This window comes from Nelumbo lutea, chromosome 4 (assembly GCF_056320005.1).
Source record: "Nelumbo lutea isolate HS-2025 chromosome 4, American lotus-T2T, whole genome shotgun sequence".
NCBI lineage: Eukaryota > Viridiplantae > Streptophyta > Magnoliopsida > Proteales > Nelumbonaceae > Nelumbo > Nelumbo lutea.
In genome coordinates, this window is record NC_142687.1 from 23,502,484 (window position 1) to 23,523,774 (window position 21,291).

A 21,291-nucleotide genomic window follows, 5' to 3' on the forward strand; every position below is an offset into this window, starting at 1 on the left:
CAAGTATGGCTAAAATTAACATGATGTAAATACTTGAAAGAACAGCTTAAAAAACAAATAGAAGCATTTAATTAGCAGAACGGATGGGATAGTTGCATCCATATTCATGATAAATGGTGTCAGATCTCATTTTCCATACTAATATCAAATTACTATATATATATATATATATATCATCCAGCTTTTGTAATGTTTTGAAACTCCAAGCTTGTAGTTGATCGTTAAAATGATATATGCATGTGAAACAGATATCAAATGAATTTAAAAGACCAACTATTTCTGCACTAAATAGTAGAAGTTTAGGTTCATTATTTGGTTAATGGATGGATACAACATGGACCCAAATCATAAGAATTAGCTAGAAATAGATTGTTTTTCTCTGGGTTCTTCAGAAGGAGAGGCAGGGAAATATAGTAACTGCTGTTCTTGTATTGGTTCTTCCACTCATAGATTGGTTAAGGTTTCTTCACAGAAGGTGGAAGTTTGATTTACTCTTCCACACTTGAGACAGGGTCCATAAACGAAAGCATGCAAGGCCATCTGAGGGAAGACATACAGCTTAGGTTGTCTAAACCATATGCAAAAGGAAGATTTCAGGAACAATATGCTTCACTTGCATAGGTACCTGCTTGATCCAATAGTCTTATTGTCTATCATCACTTATATACTGCCTGCAACAACGTCAGAGATTGAACATTGTGTATTGTTTAATGATGTTAACAAGGTTCGATGCATCAGTATCACAAAGAGTATCAGAAAGGTGATTTTAAGATACATACTCAAATATGCTTAGGAAATGCTTGGAAACAGTAAAAAGTTAGAATATGCATGAATATACTAGGGAAACTCATTAAAACCCAACAAATGCATCAAGTACACCAAGTCTAACGCCAAAATGATTATAAAAAAGTCATAGACATATAAGAAATACATTTTAACTAAAGGAGTTGCATCCATCTTAGAAACAACTTTCTGAAGTATAATAAGCTCTGAATGGTTTAAAGCATAAGTTCTGACCACCAACCAACGATCATCTTAGTAATTTTTGTTGGTTTAAACATATGAACAGGAAGTTTGCAGAAGAAAAACTTGGATTGAATTGGAGTATCTTCCAACTCTTCATGACTATTTATTGGACCAAGCCTATGCCTTCCAAGTTTTCCTATTGGAAAATATCTTGTTTAGGAGTTCCAACTTCCAAGTGGGTCAGAAGACAGTTTGACCAAGACAACACAATGTTTCCAGCATAAAACTTACAGTGCAGTGTATAAATATAAATATGGTAATTGGTACAAGTCATCATCACCATCATCCATGCCTTATCCCAACTATATGGGGTTGGCTACATGAATCTTGTTTCACCAATACATTCTATTTAAAGTCATATCCACTGTTAAACTATTAGTGCTTAAATCATTTCTTACTACTTCTACCCATGTCCTTTTTGGTCTACCCTAAGCTCTTCTAGCCCCTTCAATATGTAACAGATCACTTCGTCTAACTGGCACAGTTGGTGGTCTTCTATACACGTGCCCAAACCATCTTAGTCTACTCTCTCATTTTATCACTTATTGGAGCTACTTGTAGGTTCCTAAGGATAACTTCATTCCTAATCCCATCCTTTCTAGTTTTTCCATTCATCCATCTTAGTATTCACATTTCTGCCATCTGGACATGTTTCTTGACCGCCCAAAACTCCGCTCTATACAACATAGCTGGCCTTGCAACTGTTTTATAGAATTTTCCTTTTAATCAGTGGTATTCGCCTATCACATAAAAGTCCAGATGCACCCCCTCCATTTTGCCCATCCTGCTATAATTCTTTCGGTGACATCCTCCTCAATCTCTCCCTTGTTATGAATTATTGCACCAAGGTACCAGAAATGGTCACACTGAGTTATCTCTTGGTCTCCAATCCCAAGTGTATCTTGATTTACCTCATATGGCGACTGGTATAAGTGCAGAGAATTTCGTACATCAATATCCATATGGAGGACAGACTTCTTAAGTGCAATTTAAATTTTGCAAGGATGTTCGATTTTTAAAATAAGGCCAAACTCATTCCTGTTCAAAAACATCACAAGCATCTTATTTATCATCCTATTCTATTCAGAGGCCGTCAAGATATAGGGAATACCCAAAACTAGTTGAGTGAGATCGGCAAGTACATTGTACATATTATCTCAATTAATATTCAGGACTTGGTTGCCCTTTTCTTCTATCATTTTCTCTTATCCATTCTATCTTACTTTAAATTTATTTCATTCATTTATTCTAATGGTGAGATCTGAACCCATCACCATGTTGTAAAACCAGTACTAAATCACATTTCTACCACCAGAAGTACATTGCAGATGTTCTAGAAAAGAAACTTTCCAAGTGATAGTGGTCCTCATCAAATACAAGTTGGAATCAAATAATCAGAATATCATTTCTAACATGTTTGTAGGACTTTATTTGCCTCCACACAAGTTCTTCTTGGAGAAAAACTTAACTATTAGATGCATAGATGCAAACATATTCAGCTTCATATTTGTTACACTTCTCAATACGGTCCTTGGTATCTGTATTCCTAGGAAGAGTTTGATGTGGACTTTCAACTTTAAACTAAAATAAATCAGTATTAGATCAAACTAGATACAATATGTTAACATGGTTGAGAATACAATAAACAGAGAGAGAGAGAGAGAGAGAGAGAGAGAGAGAGAGAGAGAGAGAGAGAGAGAGAGAGAATAACAACCATTCATCCAAAGGGAAATACTCAGTATGCCATGGAAGCTGGGGGTTTTTGATAGGTGTCAGATCACGAATTAATTCAAAGAAGATCAAACTCGAGTCAGAAGGTAAACATTTTGTCACTTGAGGAAGGATAGACATGCGAACCAACAATTTGCAGAACGAAAGGAACACTATGATGTGCAAAGTTCAAGGAAATCAGTACATGAATTTGGTTAAGGTTGATAAATAAAACAACTGGGAACACTAGGCACCCCATAGCAGTATATAAACACATAAATACCTACCAGGCATGCCCACCTGTCCATGAGGTCACCAAGCACACCTATTACAGAAGGTATGTATGTGTTTGAGAATCTCAAATGTTGGTTTCACAATTCTTTCAATCTTTCATTTGCTACATATCCATGGGCCAAAGCCATCTTGTCTCCAATCCAACTGCTAGTACAATGAGCCAACTCAACATCTTGATTAGGATTTAAATTAACACTTCAAATATTGAGTTATCTTTGGTTGATTATTCAATATTAGAGCAAGCACTCTGATTCTTTAATAGTACAAATTTATGTTCATCCTTCAAGGAAACACAAGCAACATCTTGAGATCAGAAACTTCTCCTTTCTCCAATCAAGTTTCTTTATAAATGATACTCTCATTGGAACAATTTTATACAATCATTTAATAATAAATATGGCCTCAAATAGAGTAGAACATAAAAAAGCAGGATTCAGGAGGCTGACCCCATATAGTTGGGTTAACACTTTGGTAAGCAATAAATGAATGAGTTGAAAAATAGTCGAGTGAAAATGGGATTAAAATTGAAACATTTAGAACTAATGTTCCTAATATAAAATGCATGTTAGGCCTATATTAAACAGTAAACACTACCCATCTTTCAAAACCTGCTACACTTACTGAGATGCCTGAAACAGGTTTACTGCAGGTGCCCAACTCTCCAAAAGTTGAAGGTAACCCTGATTAAAAGAAAAATTTTCCTCAAATGTGAAATTATTTTCCCCTACATTCCTCCAAGCAGACTCTCAATAGTAGAGAAAAAAGCTCCTCCATAAAAAAATGGCAACAAACATCTGTTTGTCCACATCTCCCATGTCACTAATTTGTTATTATCGAGTCATAAGATCTTCAAGATTAGACCATTCTCTTATTAATGTATTACTTTGTATGAAATACTTAGCATACCAAAGTCTGCAATGCCTCCATGCTCCATTTCTATGAAGAATTTGCTCACCATCTCTCCCTATTGCAATATTCAATCAACATGTCCTGTCAGCTCTTTCTACTCTTTCAGACCTGTCTTACAACCATTAGCAGCTGAAATCTCTTCCATCATTGTAAGAGCACTTCGAAATAAAATTAGGACCCTATCAACATCCCAAACTTACACCAAACACAAACAACTTCATTCTCTATTCTCCACCTACCAATAATCTCCACATGAACACAACCCATATCTAAAATGATGGAAACGTTTGTTGTCCCTCACAATTAGTTCCCTGTCCACCACCTTGGACACCAACTTCAATGCATTGTGGCAATCCCCACATATGCGAAGGTTCTTGCAAACTCTCAGTGTCACACCTTTAGTCGTCTTCAACAGACCAAAAGAAATAGCAAGCTTCTCACTATGTCCTCGCAGTATCTTTTCTTTCTCATGTTCATCCAACTCATGTAGCACCAAAGTTGTATCAGGTACATATCCAATTTTAATTATCTTCTCCTCTAGCGATTGCCACATTCTGCACATCTCTTCTGACTCGGGAAGTGCATCATCACCTGCTACAAAGTTATAAACTTTCCCTTTAACTTCAATCCAACTACAGCCAGCCTCCTTTTGCAGGCCCTTCTCATTCATCCATCCTCTCACCCTTCTTACAACATCCCACCTCCTTGATCCTGCAAAAAGATTTGAGATTGCAACATAATTTTCTGCCTTTTCTGGTTCCAATTCTAACAGCTTCTCAGCAATTTTCTCCCCCAGACCAACATTGCCATGAATTCTACAAGCACTGAGCAATGCACTCCAAATTCCAGCATCTGGTTCTACTGGCATCTCCTCTATGAGTCTCATGGCATCATCCAAGCGTCCAGCCCTACCAAGCATATCCACCACACAAGCATAATGCTCTATCTGAGGTTCAATGCTGTGCTCCCCTTGCATCTCTAGAAGGTATTTTAGACCCTTTTCAACCAGCCCTGAATGGCTGCATGCCATCAAAATACCAACAAATGTGAAACCATCTGGCTTCAAGCCTTCTCTCTGCATACTTTCAAACAGCTCTATGGACTCTTGTCCATATCCATTAAGTCCATATCCTGCAATCATTACGGTCCATGACACCACGTCTTTCTCCTTTGATCTGTCAAAAACCATGCGAGCTTGCTTGGTGCAACCACTCTTTGCATACATTTCTATGATTGAACTGCCAACAAATGGATCTTCAATGAAGTCATCTTTTAAAGCAAAGCAATGGGCCTCTTTTCCAAGCCGCAAAGTTGACAACTGTGCACAAGCCCCAAACACACTCATTATTGCAATCTCAGAAGGTCGAATTCCATCCTGCACCATTTGGCGGAAGAGATCAAGGGTTTTGTCATGGTGTCCATTCTGTGAGTACCCAGCAATCATTGCATTCCATGACACCAGATTTCTTTCCCCCATACCATCAAACAATATCCGCGAAGATGATGGTTCTCCACATTGAATATAAAGAGAAATAAGTGAAATTCCGATAAAGGAATCCATTTCCAAACCGTTGCGCAGCACAAAACCATGAATTGCTTTTCCATCCCTCAAAGATTTCAGGTGGGCACAAACTAGAAGCAGACTACCAATACTGAACCAGTCAGGCTCTATGCCTGAATAAGTCATTTGCAGGAACAAATCTACCGCTTTTCTTGGGTCTCCATTCTGTGCATATCCACCAATGATTGCATTCCAAGAGCTTACCGTTTTGGTCTCCATGCCATAGAAGACATGGTCTGCAAATCTCAGCGACCCACATTTTGCATAAGCGGCAACAAGAGCATTAGCCACCAGATCATCACATTGAAACCCGTTTCTAAAAGCATAGCCATGGAGTTCCTTCAATCTACACAATTCTGACTGTTGTAAACAAACTGGCAATGCATTCAAGATGGTTATTACACTGGGCCTTGTTGCACCATCCTCCTTTTGCATTTGGCGTAAAAGATCAAAAGTTCTGCATACGTATCCTTCTCTTGAATAACCACCGATCATGGTATTCCAAGAAACCACGTTTCTGTGAATGGCCTTTTCAAATAGGATCTGGCCATCAATTACATAGCCACATTTCAAATACATGTCAATAATGGCATTGTTTACTGTTATTTCATGACTCAGACCTAATTTAACAGCTAACCCATGGACCACCCTCCCCATTTCAATGTCTCCTTCCCCCGTACAAACTGGCAATATTGTCACCAGCGTTGCGACATCAGGTGTGAAACCTTCCCCATCAATGAGCATCTCCCTGAATGCATCGAAACTCTCTTTCGGAAGCCCATTTTCAGAGAACCCACATATCATGGCATTCCAAGAAACCAAATTCCTATCGGGCATTCTCACAAACACTTTAACTGCCTCACCAATTGATCCACACTTGCCATACATAGCAATCAGAGCATTACCCACAAACACATCTGGACCCAGTTCCATTTTCATCGACATGCCATGAATTGCCTGTCCCAATTCCAAACACGAAAGCCCACCGCAAGCCTTAATAACGCATGGTAAGGTGAAATTATCAGGCCTAAGATCCGTGGTGGAAAGTAATTCACAGAACACAGACACCGCCTCATCCCAAAGCTCATTTCTTGTGTAGCCGCTAATAAGGGCATTCCACTGAAATAGGTTCCTCCTCTGAAGTCCATCGAAAACGAGGCGAGAATCTGAAGGAGATCCACACATGGAGTACATTGTGATGAGACGGGTATTAAGAACAAAGTCATTGCTGAATTGGGTCGACGCCCAAACCAGCTCATGAACTCTCCGCCCCGTCTCAATATCCTTTCTTTGGCCACAAGCCTGTAAAAGAGCACTAATGGTGTCAGCTCGCTCTGCCATGCTGGTAAGCCCATTTTCTCTTTGCAGGTGAAGAAAAGCTTCGTTTAGGTCTCCGGACTCGCAGAGCTTGTTTACACTTTGAGATAAGGTAGGCTGATGGTCTGAAGTCTGGGTTAGAACCACAGAGTCTCTGTTCCGTGTTTCAGCTGAAAGAGAAAAAGATGCATTGACAGGAGGGATGAATGACAATGAAGAATTTGTATTATTTAATAATCGATTGCAGGGTCTATGAAGAAGAAGAAGAGGTCCATGGTAGTGGTTGTGGCATGAAATCGACGGCGCTACCAAAGCCATGTTGTAGCGATTAACAGTTTCCACACTTTGTTCCAGAATCCAGACAGAGACGGTGTTGCATTACATTTTTTTCATTATATCCTTTACCAGAGTATTCACAATATTATTGTGATATATGTGATATATGTAATTTTCCCTAGAAGAAGATAAACTTGTACTTGTAATTCCATTTTATTCAACCTAAATTTATATGTTTATGTATACTTAAAATTTATACTTTATCTCTAGTTAAACCTGAATGTAATGTTGTGTTTTTATCAAAAGTGTCATTGCTTCAAATTTCATATTCACTCCAGAGGGAAAATTTTCATATTGTTTCAGTGTTTTACATTCTTCTCCATCTCAATTAGTTTCCAAATGTATTTATCTCCAATTCCCTCTATAAACAGTATCCCTGTGAATTGGGAATCTTCCCCTCATACTGACCCAAGCTGCACGTACGATTGCATTATGAATTCTAAGGTGGAGTGGACTGTAAAAACCCCTTGCACATGTTGAAAAGCAAGAATGTTTTTTAAATCAAAAACAAAACGAAAGGAGACTACCACCCTTCGTAGAAGGAGATAGAAAATGGAGGTGGTAGCTCATTTTCTTACAGAATATGATTTGTGTTCTATTATTTAGTTCACAAACATAACATTCTCATCTTATTTTAATTCCATCCACTACTTGCTTGGAATCCGCATGAAAGTTAATTCTCTAAAATTTCTGATGAGAGATGCACTAAATGGACCTGCTCGCTTGTGCTTTCCTGTGAATGAACTTCATCAAGGCTTAGGCTTTGTGAACTGTTTTTTTTTTTTTTTTTTATGTGTGTTTCCAAGGAAAACAAACGTTTCTTAAAACAAATACACAAATTCTTAAATTTCTGATTTCAAAAACACTTTTTTCATCTGGTTATTTAATATCATACTTTATAAATCATAAAATTTATACACTACAGAATTTGTTTTTGTTTAAAAAATCATTATATTGATAGTTCCAAAAACATATTTTTTTTTAATAAAAACCAACTTGTTTTCACCTATGAAAACAAAAATAGAGACCAAAAACATATATATATATATATATATATATTGTTTTTGTTTTATTTTTTTACTAATATAATAATCTTAAAAACAAGTGAATAAAAACATTCATATTATAGAACACCCCAAGGTTTATTATCACATTCTGCAGATCGGGTTTGCGCCACCTGAAGATCGCATATTAATCAAAAGATGATTGCAATTCTTGCAAGGTATTCTTCTTTGATGGTTGGCTAACCACCATGGGATGATATTTTTAGTCTAAATTGTGCTTGTATCCACACCACTCTTGAGAACATTTTGCTTTTCCTTGATTTTCGTAGTCACTATATATTCTTCATGTAAATGGCAAAATAAGGTTAGTAGGGCCACAAATAAGTCGGATCCAATTTGATCGGAAAAGCTGATCCATTAACTTAACAGATCTAATTTAGATATTGGCTGATCTGATCCGTTATGACCTGATCTGATTCATTAATTATAAAAAAGTTGAATTTGGTATCATTGCTACTTCTACTTATAAATTTTTTGGAAAAAAATTGGGGGCCAACAACATAGGCTGTTGAGACAGTTTCTAGAAATATCAAGTTACCATAAGAATGGGTAAATTAGTAATTACACATCAATTTATTTTGACTAAATACCAAAACATGGGCATGAATAAATGAACTGCCCAGAATGTGCCCAGCCCAAAAACTGTCTCAACTACCTATGCTGTTGGGCCCCAACAGCCAATATACAAATTTTTGAAAAATTGTCTTGTCACATCACATTAAATAATCAAATTCATTAATATAAGCATTGAATTAAGTGTTAACATTTTTAGTAAAAACACTAAATTTGATATTTTCTGAAGAAGCACCAATGGTACTCAATGCTGTATTGATAACTCAAAGCATTTGTGATTAAAAAAAATATATATATATATATATATTCTCATAAAATTTGTATTTATCGATATAAAGCATTACAAGTAAAAATGACAATTGTACCAAATACAACCTAAAATATTGATGATCATTATGTGATATACACGAATGTGGTGAACTTGGCTTCCGAAGAGAGATCTGAAACGTGTATGACACCTTTAAAGACAATCTTTAGTTTATTTGATGCCTTCGCTATGTATGCTTGGAGGGGATTTGCAAAACTCTCTGATAAGCAGATTTAACCGCGTAGTTACCACTACCTGTCATTTCCTTCCATAGAAGGGTGTCCTTGAATTTAGGTGCAGGAATGATAAAATTGCCTCCACATTATGATCATTAAAGTAGTTGTTAAATACCCATTTATTTGCAAATGCAAATCTGAATCAGATACAACGTACAAATTTTGCATCCAGTTCAATTTTGTATATATTTGTTTGTGATTATGATTTGTGCTCTTATTTGATGCAAAAATTTGTTCTTTTTGTGTCATTTGAATCTATTACAGTGCAAATTTTGCATCTAAAAAAGTGATCCATCCTACCTTAATTTTCTTTCCTATAAAATGGGGACCACATCATTTTGCTTATTACCTCACCCATCCCAAATAAGTAACCTTATTGTGCTTCCATTCTCTTATTAAATTGAATATAGGCACCCTGTAATTTGAGGGTAGTCTCAATTTAGGACCTGAACCTTTGAATGAAACAAGTGAAGTGAAATTTCCTCCCACCTTAATTTTCTTTCCTATATAGTGAAGGGTAAATTGCAAATATGTACCCTGTACTTTGGAAATAGTATCATTTTAGGGCCTGAATTTTTAAATGTACCAGCCGCAAAATAAGCTCACCTCGGTCTATTCATTGGATTTACCGCCACTAGTTTGCGTCCAAAGTCTAAAGGGACAATAAAGATAATTAATGAAAAAAAAGAGGCATAACATGAACATTGATGTAATTTTACCCTTCACTATATATATATATATATATATATTGAAAGTGGTGAAAGTTCAGGCTCTAAGGTGAGACTGGCCGCATAGTACAGGTACATATCAGCAATTTATCCTATATATAAATTAGGGATTACATATATTTACTTTTTACAAACAAATAAAACAAGGTCAAATTTGAAGCAGTAATAAACTAAAATATACACTCAGCCCATTTGCACTCCCGTGCATTTACACATTTGCACTGCAAATAAACCAAACCTTAATGTTGTGTTTGGTTTGAAAGCCCCTGCCTTTTCTTTCAAACCAAATACAATGACGGTGATGGTGTATTCTATGTTTCCATCTTGGTTCAGGAATTTGTCAGCTTTCTTCTCCATTACTCCATTCGTTAATCGTGATTGATTCTTGTTTTGTTGTTTTCTGCCCATGCTATCCATGGGTCATTAAGGGAGTTCACATATTTAATCGAATTCCCTTTTTTTCCCTATTTGAGTTCTTTTGATGTTAGTTATGAGGTTCAATACTACATTTGTGATAACTTAGGGCTAAAATGGATCAGATTCAGATATGCCTAATTCAAATTTGATTCATTAATATTTTGATTTAGAATTTTGGATATCAATTAGATCTAGATTTTTTTTTGATAAATAATAAAAATTTTATTAAAGTATATTTAGAGAAAAAGATACATCAATCAGATCTAGATTGATCAACTGATGGTGGTTCAATTGATAAGTTCTCTGATGAAAGGGGATTTGTTCCTTACAGAGTGCACCCCATATCGACTTCACAGTCTTATCTCACCTTATATTTGAAACATGTCCCTATGAATGACAATACAAAGTGTGAAAAATGTTCCCAATGTGCAGCTGAAAGGTATTGTGAGGTTAGTGTGAGGAACACTCTGTGAGTAATAGATTTGAACTCTTCTCATGGCTCCCCCATGAGATAATAAATAAATAAAAGTAAAAAAGATTTATATTGGAATCGGATAAAATTGGATATTGAACATCATTAATAAATTAAAAGTTTACATGATCAAAATATTTATATAATATCGATGTGATCTAAAAATGACTGGTCATTAATGTTTGGTATGATGAATAAAATAACTTGAATTAAATGGTATTGTACCTAAAAGCCTAAAATAACCAATCAAACGGTTTTTCAGTCAAATCCACAATGGGATTCTGATTGGTCAAACTCTTTTAGGCATGATTTTTTTATTATAGAAATTGCCGATTTTATCATATCATGAGAGAGAGAGAGATGCACAACAAACCAGTGTCCTTCCCAACATCATCCAAGCCATATTTTTTTTAGATAAAGAAAAAATTATTAGAAAGAGACATAAGAGAAGATTACAATGGGTGATAAGGCATCACCCCCAAATAAAACAAAACACCCTAAGACCTAACCACCCCCAAATTTGCGGAACTTTAATCACAGACCAAACCCAAACAATACTCTCGAACCACCCAACTAATGCCCAGTATCGTCCATGCCTAAACCCCTATCTTAGCCCCCTCTCGTATTACCCGAACACGAATTAGGCAGACAGCCCAAAACTCCCCTATCAATTACCGAACAAAAAAGACAAATTCACTTCAGACCTTCGTCAGTTGGAACAAAAACTTTTCTTCAAAGCTGTTTTTGTCTTCCTAATCCTCTTGTTAATTCCAACTCTAAATAAGCCTCCCCTTAACCTTTCAAAAGCCTTTGAAACTGACACAACTCGGAAATTTTCTTGTTGTTTAAACCTTTTAACACCATTGTCATGTCCTTAACACTCTCCCTCTCCTCCAACCTTTCATTAATTCTTTCAAGCTCTAAAACCGTGTTCCTCTCAAACACTTGCTCTGCTGTCGAAATCATGCCCATCTCCTCCTCTGTAACCTTAGACCACTCATCAGCAATTGCAAAGTCCTCACAATTCTTCCGAAGACCACCAGGGACTTATTCTACTTCCTTAAAGGCTTTTCTTGCTAATGCCTTGGCTGATTATCTTACTAAACAAGGGGCTCCTCAGGTCTCTTTGTATTGGGTTAATGGTATCCTCCATTTCCCCTCCTTGAAGGGGAGGTAGCATCTCGTGCCTCTCCCTAAAATGTACTCTCTTTGGCTATGAATTAAGAAATCTTACAATTCACTGATAAAAAAGGCTTTTCTTGCAAATTCCTCTCCTCTCAAGAAAAACAGGTCCAGCTTTTTACCCACCCCCACCTCTATGTTAATCATCCAAGCCTTATCCAAACTACCACAGGTCGGCTACATGAATCCTGTTTTGCCATTCTGTTCCATTTAAATGCCATATCCATTGCTAAATTATGGCAACTTAAATGGTTTCTTATTACTTCTACCTATTTCCTTTTTGGGCCCTTCTAGCCCCTTCAACATGTAAACCAATGTCCTTTTGAAGATGAAAAAAACCATTTGAGTAGAATATATGAAGTTTGTTTGATCCCATAGACTCATGTTTGTTGTGCAACATTTTTTTTTTTTTGATCAACTGTTTGTTGTGCAACATCAACCAGTTAGAGCTATCCTTGTATACCTTTTTTTGTTACTCGTTGGGGAACTGTATCAGTTTGTACTGCAAATCTAGCAAGTAGGTGACATTATCAAGTGGTATCACTTCATGTTAAAATGTGCTCAGAGCTACATAAGGAAGAAACAAATGCATTCTATTGAAGATAGGTGGACACCAGCATAGCTTCCCGGGAGCAGCAATGATATTAAGGGGACTAATGAAAGATGGCACTTAGATATCTGAATGGTATACTAGCCTGGTGATTCACCAATAGATCAAACCAATCCCATTTCTTTTGTAGTAAAAACAATGTTAATTTTAATATGATAAATTCTGTAGAAAGCAAGAACATTTGCTTGCCCCTGCTGTGGAAGAGAGATTATTGGTCCACCCAAGGTTCAAAATTTTGATATATATCGGGCTGTATCGGCCGATACATATTGTATCGTGGGCTTCCCGATACACCCCTACAGGGGGGTGTTTCGGGGTCTAACCCAGTTCAGGGGTAGACAGGCCTTAAACCGTCCCTTCTGAACCAGGTTGGAAAAAAAAAAACTAAAAAAAAAGGGACGCAAGCTTCGATACAGTCTGATATGATATTTTGAACCTTGGGTCCACCACCTTCCCCCTTCTTTCTGTATACAACCTCTACAAAGGGATCTATACTTCCATTCTCAGTGAAGATACATACCATTTACTTGTCACAAAGAGAAAAGGAAAATTAAAAGAACCCTGCCCTTTGAAATGATAATGGAAGCTAGGATCCACAACTTTTTCTAGATCACCTTCATTAGTTCAACAGAATTTTAATGGAAGTAATGCATTAAATAGAAAAGAAAACAAAGAAACAGATACCTTAATTCCAACCAAACTAAAAAAGTGCAAACTACAAAATGCCTGGTCTATCAGAAGAATACATGGCCTGACCTCAAAGAGGTGGCCTAAACCAAAAAAGCAAATATAAAAACAACTTTCTATATAAATAATGATGAGATGTCGTATTTATGTCTAATTGTGAAATACAGAGCCCCAAAACTCATGTAAAAAATTAGAGAAAAGGACTGTCGAAAGACATCAGGATTGTAAAGAAAGGCCATTGTCCAAGTCTGGTGTCTGCTAACCTCTAGAGTTGATTTTTTGTTATTTTTTCTTTCTTTCTTTTCTCTCTCTCTCTCTCTCGCTCTCTCTCTCTCTTTTCTTTCTTTCTTTTTTTTTTATTGCATTAAGTGATTACTCTGAGAATTGAATCCATGAGACCACACTTGTCAGCACAAGATTTTACCATGCCACCAAAGTGTTTGAAACATTAAAAAACAGTAACGATAGAAAAAATGAGAAAACTGAAAACTCTAAAACTAACTCGATTTATGTATTAATTTACCACAGAATGATTGATATAAACAAATCTGAAAGAGAGGAAGAGGAAATGATATGGTGCCTTTTTTTCTTCATTTTTCCAAATTATCATTGATAAGGGGTGCTCAACAAAAATTGAAAAGCCAAAAAACTGAACCGAAAAATCCAGCTAACCAATTTTTATAATTATCTATTATCTATAAATATATATGCATTCAGGATTTTACAGAAATCAAAGGACTGGTTCAGTTTAAAAAAACCACAGTTTGAATAACTGAACCATGAGCACCCTACCATTGATGTCATCCACCTTCAAAGATAGCATCAATAGCTACAGCCAGCACAAACCACAGCATCTTGAGTAGCTGTCTGGTTATTAACTGTTAGAGAAAGTACTATAATTACCAATTTATCAAGAAGAAAAAGGCACATTTCTCTGTGAAACTTATGTCAACTACATCCATTTCTCAGTTTCTAGGGTTTCATTCAGGCAAGCACTGCATTTATAGATAAGCTACAAAACTATTTTCTAGCACAAAATGAACTATGATCTTTTCTTTTTCTTCTGTCTGTGCATGTGTGTGTTTCGGGTTTTCCCCTGATCGAGGGATTTAAACCACATATGAAGTTAACTAGTTGCTCAAATACTTCTTATAGTGTTTCTTTTAACAAGTTATAGGAGATATGAGTAATCAATTTATCCGTGTAATTACTTTCCAAAAGACAAGGGTACCTGCTATCCCACTTCTCTAGACTCCTATCAATGGGTTCTGATGAGGGCAGATTTGGCCCTCCAGTAAAATTGTGACACGTGGCACCCCGTGACAACTAGGAAAACACCCAGCCAACAAACTTACGAAGTTGGTGACCCACCCGGGCACCTGTCTGGCCGGCCTGCGCGACCTGCGCACGGCCTAGCGCGTGGCCTGCGCGAACTGCGCACGGCCTGCGCGATCTGGCCGACCTGGACCAGCCTAGCGCATGATCCGACCAAGGCGCCAGCTTGACGACCTGATCTAGACACTGACCCGCCGACTGACACAGGCGCCAACTTGACGACCTGATCTAGACACTGTCCCGCCGACCTGACGACCTGGCCTAAACACTGACCCGCCGACTGACGCAGACACCCCTCTGACAACCCAGCCTAGGCGTCGACCTGGCCGCCTGACACAAGCGCCAGCCTGACAACCTCGAGGAGTTCACCACCGTACCCCGGTTCTGACAGGATGCGACGAGTCTTACCGTTTGGAGGCTTTTCACCCACCTAGCGAGGACTCCGGTATATAAAGACCTCACCCCCCAAAGGGGAAGGGGATGGAAAAGAAAGGGAAGTAACCCTGCTCTCTAGCTCTCTCATATTATCTTCAAAGCTCTCTACGATAAGAGTGCTAACTTAAGCATCGGAGAGCCCCCACCGGGAAAGTACCCCCGGGACCTCTGATTCAGTTCTCGCAGGTCCTTCAACTCCCGCTACCTACGAAGAGGAGGAAAAGATGCAGTTCTCGGAAGTCCCTCAGCTCCCCCCACCTACAAGGAGGAGGAAGAGATGGAGTTCTCGGAGGTCCCTCAACTCCCGCCACCTACAAGGAGGAGGAAAAGATGGAGTTCTCGGAGGTCCCTTAGCTCCCGCCACCTACAAGGAGGAGGAAGAGATGGAGTTCTCGGAGGTCCCTCAACTCCCGCCACCTACAAGAAGGAGGAAAAGATGGAGTTCTCGGAGGTCCCTCAACTCCCGCCACTTACAAGGAGGAGGAAAAGATGGAGTTCTCGGAGGTCCCTTAGCTTCCGCCACCTACAAAGAGGAGGAAAAGATGGAGTTCTCGTAGGTCTCTCAGCTCCCGCCACCTATAAAGAGGAGGAAAAGATGAAGTTCTCGCAAGTCCCTTATCTCCCACAAGCCTACAAAGGAAAGAAGACCACGTCATGCTGAGGGCAGTCGGATTGCGCCGCACCAGGGAGTTCCAACATTCTCTAAGGCATCGACCGCCTAGTAGGGAGTTCGCCAGGCAGTTCGCCCCCAGGCAGTTCGCCCCCAAGCAGTTCGCCACCAAGGCAGTTCGCCCCTAGGCAGTTCGTCACCAGGGAGTTCGCCACCAGGCAGTTCGCCTCCAGGCAGTTCGCCACCAAGGCAGTTCGCCCCTAGGCAGTTCGCCACCAAGGCAGTTCGCCCCCAGGCAGTTCGCCCTCAGACAGTTCGCCACCAAGGCAGTTCGTCACCAGGGAGTTCGCCACCAGGCAGTTCGCCCCCAGGCAATTCGCCACCAAGGCAGTTCGCCCCCAGGCAGTTCGCCACCAGGCAATTCGCCACCAAGGCAGTTCACCACCAAGCAGTTAGTTACCAAGCAGTTCTCCCCCAGGGAGTTCGCCACCAAGTAGCTCGTCACTAAGGCACGCCAACACTGGGTCAAATAACAAGGTACTTTGCCAAAAAATTTTACATCACAAAACATTGGTACGTGACCGAAAACGGTTACATCAAGTTCCATTGTATCAGTGCATAAATTTCAAAATTCTATAGACGGTGATATGTCCATGCTTGTGCTCGATGTTAAATCTTGTTATCGCATTAATAGGATTTTATAATAAAGTACCAAAGGCTAAAACAAGACTTTTCACTTTTTTAGATGTATGAACTGGGAGTGTGAACTCATGATCACCTTATCTTAAAATAAGACAAAGATGAGTAAATGTATTTAGGTCCCATTGGGGAAGTTATCCATCCAAGCACAGTTGTCGTCTCTATCTTAAGGTAATATTGGGATGTTCATTGGGCTACTCAGACACTGAGGCAGAGAGAGATTTTCAAGTCATCATTGGGTGCTGGCAGAACTTGGGGATGAGTCCTTGGAAACATTGACATGAAATAAGAAAAAGCAAGATCTTGGGATAGGAGTCTTCTGCTCACCTCATCCACAAGGTTAGTCATTTTTTGTATGGATTTGGACTAAGAATGATTTTGGGGTTTGTGCAGCAAAGGGACTGGCTCCTTTTTTACTGTTTTATCTGGGACAGATAAAAAGCCAACACACTATTATATATTCCCATCTATATCTATTATTTTCTTAATAAAATCCTGATCACTCACCAACAAAAGAATAAAAATGAATAAACCCACTAATAAATACACATAAAAATAATTTAAAAACTCCATTTAAAATGTTATCTCTAGGATAAGCTAGTTTTTTTTTTCCTTTTTTTTTTTCAAAAAAAAGGATAAGATAATTTTGATGTTAAATTGGAGTAGAAGTCATGGTCTGTTTGGGTTGAACACTCCTATTAATCTTTCTTTTCAAGAGTAAGCAAGGCAACAGGGTTTTGTAAAGTTTAAGCAAGTACGGTAGAATATTTTTTGCCCATAAAAAATGGATGAATATTTTTCAATTCCAAGCTAGCAAAAGGCCTTCAGTCATTTGCCAAAACATGTTTTCAAGCACATACATCATGCTTATGCCATAAAACCATCTCTTTAATTTCATTAGTGATAAACTAAATTTTCAGATTCTGCCATCAAGTCCTAACTGCACATAGTCTTGCCACCACCACTCCAACCTTAACTGATACAATCTTTATTATGTAATACTGCAGTTTCAAACATTCTCAAAACCGGAAAATCAATACTTCGCAAGATGTCAAGACCGGTAAATGATTAGGATTGCTCACGGGCATATATGTTGAAATTTCATTAATTTATCACAACACTGTTGCCAAAAGGCATTCCAAATAAATTCAAGGTAGAACTGGAATCAAGCAAAGATAGAATAAGGCGAACATGTTAAACCAAATTTGCAAACTTCTGCCACAATCTTGATGTTTGTTGTCATTTAGCAATATCTGATTACATTTGGAAAGATTATCTAAGCTACACAAGAATGGCTTCAACGTGCACAAGACTAAATTGGTCGAGGTACAAACAAATTATATTTGAAGACAGTATAACTAACCAAAGGGAGGATCACATAGTGTTTCCACCATAAAGAATTATGAAAACACTGATGAGCTTTGCTCCAAAAATTGTAACTGACTATTGATAATTGGTGCTAAGTGCTAACAAGAACTCCCAAAAAGATGACTTACCCAAAACAGAACAATGACTGCAACTCTGTTTGGTGTTACCTCATCACTGTCTCATGAGAGAAGGTATTTATCTAGAGGCCAAAATTGCACCCTTGCACAAACTCCATCTCATAGTCCACATATTTGCTCCAGAAGGGCCGGTACTGGTTCATTGCAATGTCTAGCCATGGTTTCATGTTCCCATTATAATGAATGACTGCAGCCCTTTTTATCTCATCAATGCTTATGCTCGGATTATAACCAAGCCCAAGAACATGCCATGATTTATCCAACGGCTTTGTTGTTGAGTAGAATGTGATTAGACCTGGTGGCAGGGTTCCCAATTTCCATAATGTACGGTTCTCATTCTACATGAAAATTCACCAAACATCATTAGTTTCCTATGATCAAACTCAATTCGATATAAAAAATGAAGTAGAGAAGCAAAGGAAACCAATTGGAAGGAAAAGAGGGGGACGAAGATCCTCCTTACCAGGCTCTGCCAGTAATGGTACTCCTCGGTACACTTCTCTCGCCTCCAAGCATCAAGGTCAAAGAAATTCATTCCATAGGCCCAAGCACAAGCCTTGGGATTAAACCTTTCTCTTATGAGAGGGTGCGAGAAGTTCATATACTGGGCATAACGATGGAAAGACCCAAAGCAGGTTTCAACAGCCCCATTCACCTTCCCATCCATATCAATCTTCCATAATCCCGTCAGGTCCTTTTGCACCACAACATCGTCATCCAAAAATAGGATCCTATGAAGATTTGGGTACATCTCCGGCAGGTAAAACCGAAGATGATTTAACATGGACAAATACTTGGGGTTCCTGAATTTCATATTGTTGGTATCCTTTGTTGCATTCTCTGCTCGATTCTCAAAGTAAAACCTTTGCAGGTTCGCGGACTCAAGCTGCTTGAGAACGGGAACGTAGGAAGAATTCAAGAATTTATAGTCCTCCACTGCTTTCACTTCAACATGGGCACCTCCTTCAACCGGCCGCATGGTAAACCAAACCTGCATTGCCGCAAGATTCATCTTATCCGTCACCACATGGAACACATGTTTCCAGGGCTCCTCTGCATTCTTCACAACAGAATTTACCACAACCGACGCGGCAATCACATTATCAGAGAAAATTGCATAGTGATAAAGGCTCGGGTCCTCGAATTCCGGTTTGGGGCCAACATCCTTGTACTTCTCCGGATGCGCGATTCGCTCCTCTACAAGCCGCATCGCAAGACAATGGAGGCTCTTGGGGATCGACTTGGCAGCGATTAGACTTGAGAAAGCTCCTTGCTTCTTGGCCTTCGTGAGTTGTTCATTGACAGCAAAGATTGTATCTTTAAGCTTCTGGATCTTAAGTTGATTATCGAACGAATCCTTCGCCTCGCCGATCAACTGTCGAGCAATTTTAACTTTATCCTTCACCTCCTTCTCGAATTGCCTGAGGACGTTTTCTTCGATGGCTCCAACGGGTTCGAGTAAGGCGGCACGATAAGTTGGCCGAGTGAGGAGATCGGAGAAATTTCGCGCCAGATCCTCGAAAACACGGAGTTGCTTAGAGTTATCAAGTTTAAGCCTTCTAGCGTAGGCGGCGTACGCGTTGACAAGGGCGATGTGGTCATTGGCCTGCTTGCGGATCAAGTCGACTCGCGTCCTCAATGGATCCGATTTTAGAGCCAGAAATGTCCGGTGAACGTAGGCCTGTACCGGCGGTCCGGTACTGGGCAGAACCTGTGCCAATCCCAATAACAATTTAAGATAATTTTGTTTTAATAAAAAAAAAAAAAGAACGACATAAATCACAAATCATGACAACTTACTGAATCGTGATGGTTAGTGGTGAAGAGAACAGAGAGAGTAACAAGGAAGAGAAGAGTAAACATGGCAGAAACGAAGATCCGGTAAGAGAAGAAGCTCCGAAGAGGTCCTCCGGCACCGACAGTCCCCCCTCCTCCGCCGGTGCTTAATCGACCACCGCGCAGTGGTCCCGCCATTTTTATCACTCTAAAATATGCTTCTTCGCACTTTCTCTGTAACAGAGGATGAACTTGGGATCTGAAGTAAAGCAAGTAGAGTTGAGATCTAAAGGAGTTGGAATCAACGAGGAAACGAAAAGAGAATGGATCAGAATTGGTGGTTTCTTCTACGGAATCCCTCTCCGATGTTGGCTCCACTGTTTGGATCGGAAACGAAAGAGTCGATTTTTAGGGACTGACACTGGAACACATCGAGGCTGTTAACTGTTAAGTAGGGGGGAGTATCAGAAAATGCGCGTCAAATTGTAATTCGTTGATCCAGTTACTGTCAGTGACGGGGGGCCACACTCGAACAGTCTGAGATTTGCAATCGCCGAATGTTGGATGGTCATTGATCAATCGAAGCTTTATGGTAGTAAGATTCTAATCTGTATACCATAGGATCTATGATTATTACGGTTGGATTAGAATGTTATGTCTCCAGATAAATGAAAATTCCAATCTAATGGTATTTGATGATGGAGGGGGAAGGTAAAACATATCGATGACACACGGAATTATAGCCTCTGATCTTGATCCTGTCGGTGGTGATATACCTTACGCGTTCCTTTTTTCACATATATAAAAGGGATGAATTTTAGTTGGATTATGATCACACATTAAGCCACGGCCGGGTGGGCTGGCGACAGGCAAGTAGGGAACGGAACGGCTGCATTGCCAAGTCCTGACTTCATTGAATATTGTGGATTTAATCATTTAATCAATTCGATTTCTTACACCCATTGGAATTCACCGTTGGATTGATGTAGATTGGATATAAGTGGAAACAGCGTCGTGAGGTTGATTATAATCTGACGTCAAAGGAGTCCTCTCCTTCATGTACTCACTCTGGGGCGTATCCCACCTGATATTTATTGGACACCTCTGTATCACGGTAGTTGTGTCAATGGGGTCGGGTTCGATTTGGTTCATAATTTCATATGTTCCTATATGGGTGGACCCTATTATACGCATCACTTCCGGATCTAATCAAACCGAATGTGATAGGGGTGGTTATTATTTAATTTTTATTATTTGCATCACAACCAATAAACCGAAGGCAAAGTAACCCCGATAACACTAGTCATTGTCGGGACTTTAGGCTATGTTTTAATGTAGGGAAAGGAAGAGAGAGATAAAGAAACCAATTTCCTTACCTTTCTTTACTTTTTTTCTTCAAACCAAACATAACCTTAAGACTTGGACCTATAATATAAAATATTATAGCATGTGTTATACATATTTTATAAAATTATTTAGTGACAGGCCCAAAGTTTCCCAGA

At 39.0% G+C, this 21,291-nt stretch overlaps 2 protein-coding genes across 3 annotated transcripts; both read right to left on the minus strand.

The window, feature by feature from the left end:
- Positions 1 to 271: 271 nt before the first annotated feature.
- LOC148854623 (Pentatricopeptide repeat (PPR) superfamily protein) lies at positions 272 to 7,518 on the minus strand. 2 transcript variants are annotated; one of them, XR_016112365.1, is made up of 2 exons: positions 3,652 to 7,518; positions 272 to 671 (listed from the first exon to the last, which is right to left on the minus strand). XR_016112365.1 is itself a non-coding variant. In XM_088982599.1 (1 exon), exon 1 carries the CDS (start codon positions 7,133 to 7,135, stop codon positions 4,175 to 4,177), a length of 2,961 nt encoding a protein of 986 aa, XP_088838725.1. In that variant the 5' UTR covers positions 7,136 to 7,518; the 3' UTR covers positions 3,335 to 4,174. The 2 variants fall into 2 exon arrangements, 1 of the variants encoding a protein (XP_088838725.1); XM_088982599.1 differs by lacking the exon at positions 272 to 671 and having other exon boundaries at positions 3,335 to 7,518.
- Positions 7,519 to 17,702: 10,184 nt separating this feature from the next.
- LOC148854624 (putative galacturonosyltransferase 9) lies at positions 17,703 to 20,661 on the minus strand. The gene is made up of 3 exons (XM_088982600.1): positions 19,814 to 20,661; positions 18,477 to 19,724; positions 17,703 to 18,351 (listed from the first exon to the last, which is right to left on the minus strand). The coding sequence occupies exons 1-3, from the start codon at positions 19,985 to 19,987 to the stop codon at positions 18,076 to 18,078; spliced, it is 1,698 nt and encodes a 565-aa protein (XP_088838726.1). The 5' UTR covers positions 19,988 to 20,661; the 3' UTR covers positions 17,703 to 18,075.
- Positions 20,662 to 21,291: the final 630 nt, after the last annotated feature.

Excerpts from the sequence above, each read along its gene's own strand:
- LOC148854623 (XM_088982599.1), bottom strand. The coding sequence starts at position 7,135 with ATGGCTTTGGTAGCGCCGTCGATTTCATGCCACAACCACTACCATGGA.
- LOC148854624 (XM_088982600.1), bottom strand. The coding sequence starts at position 19,987 with ATGGCGGGACCACTGCGCGGTGGTCGATTAAGCACCGGCGGAGGAGGG. Across the intron at positions 19,725-19,813 it reads CCACTAACCATCACGATTCA|GTTCTGCCCAGTACCGGACC; the intron begins GTAAGTTGTCAT and ends GGATTGGCACAG. Across the intron at positions 18,352-18,476 it reads ACCATTACTGGCAGAGCCTG|AATGAGAACCGTACATTATG; the intron begins GTAAGGAGGATC and ends ATTTTCATGTAG.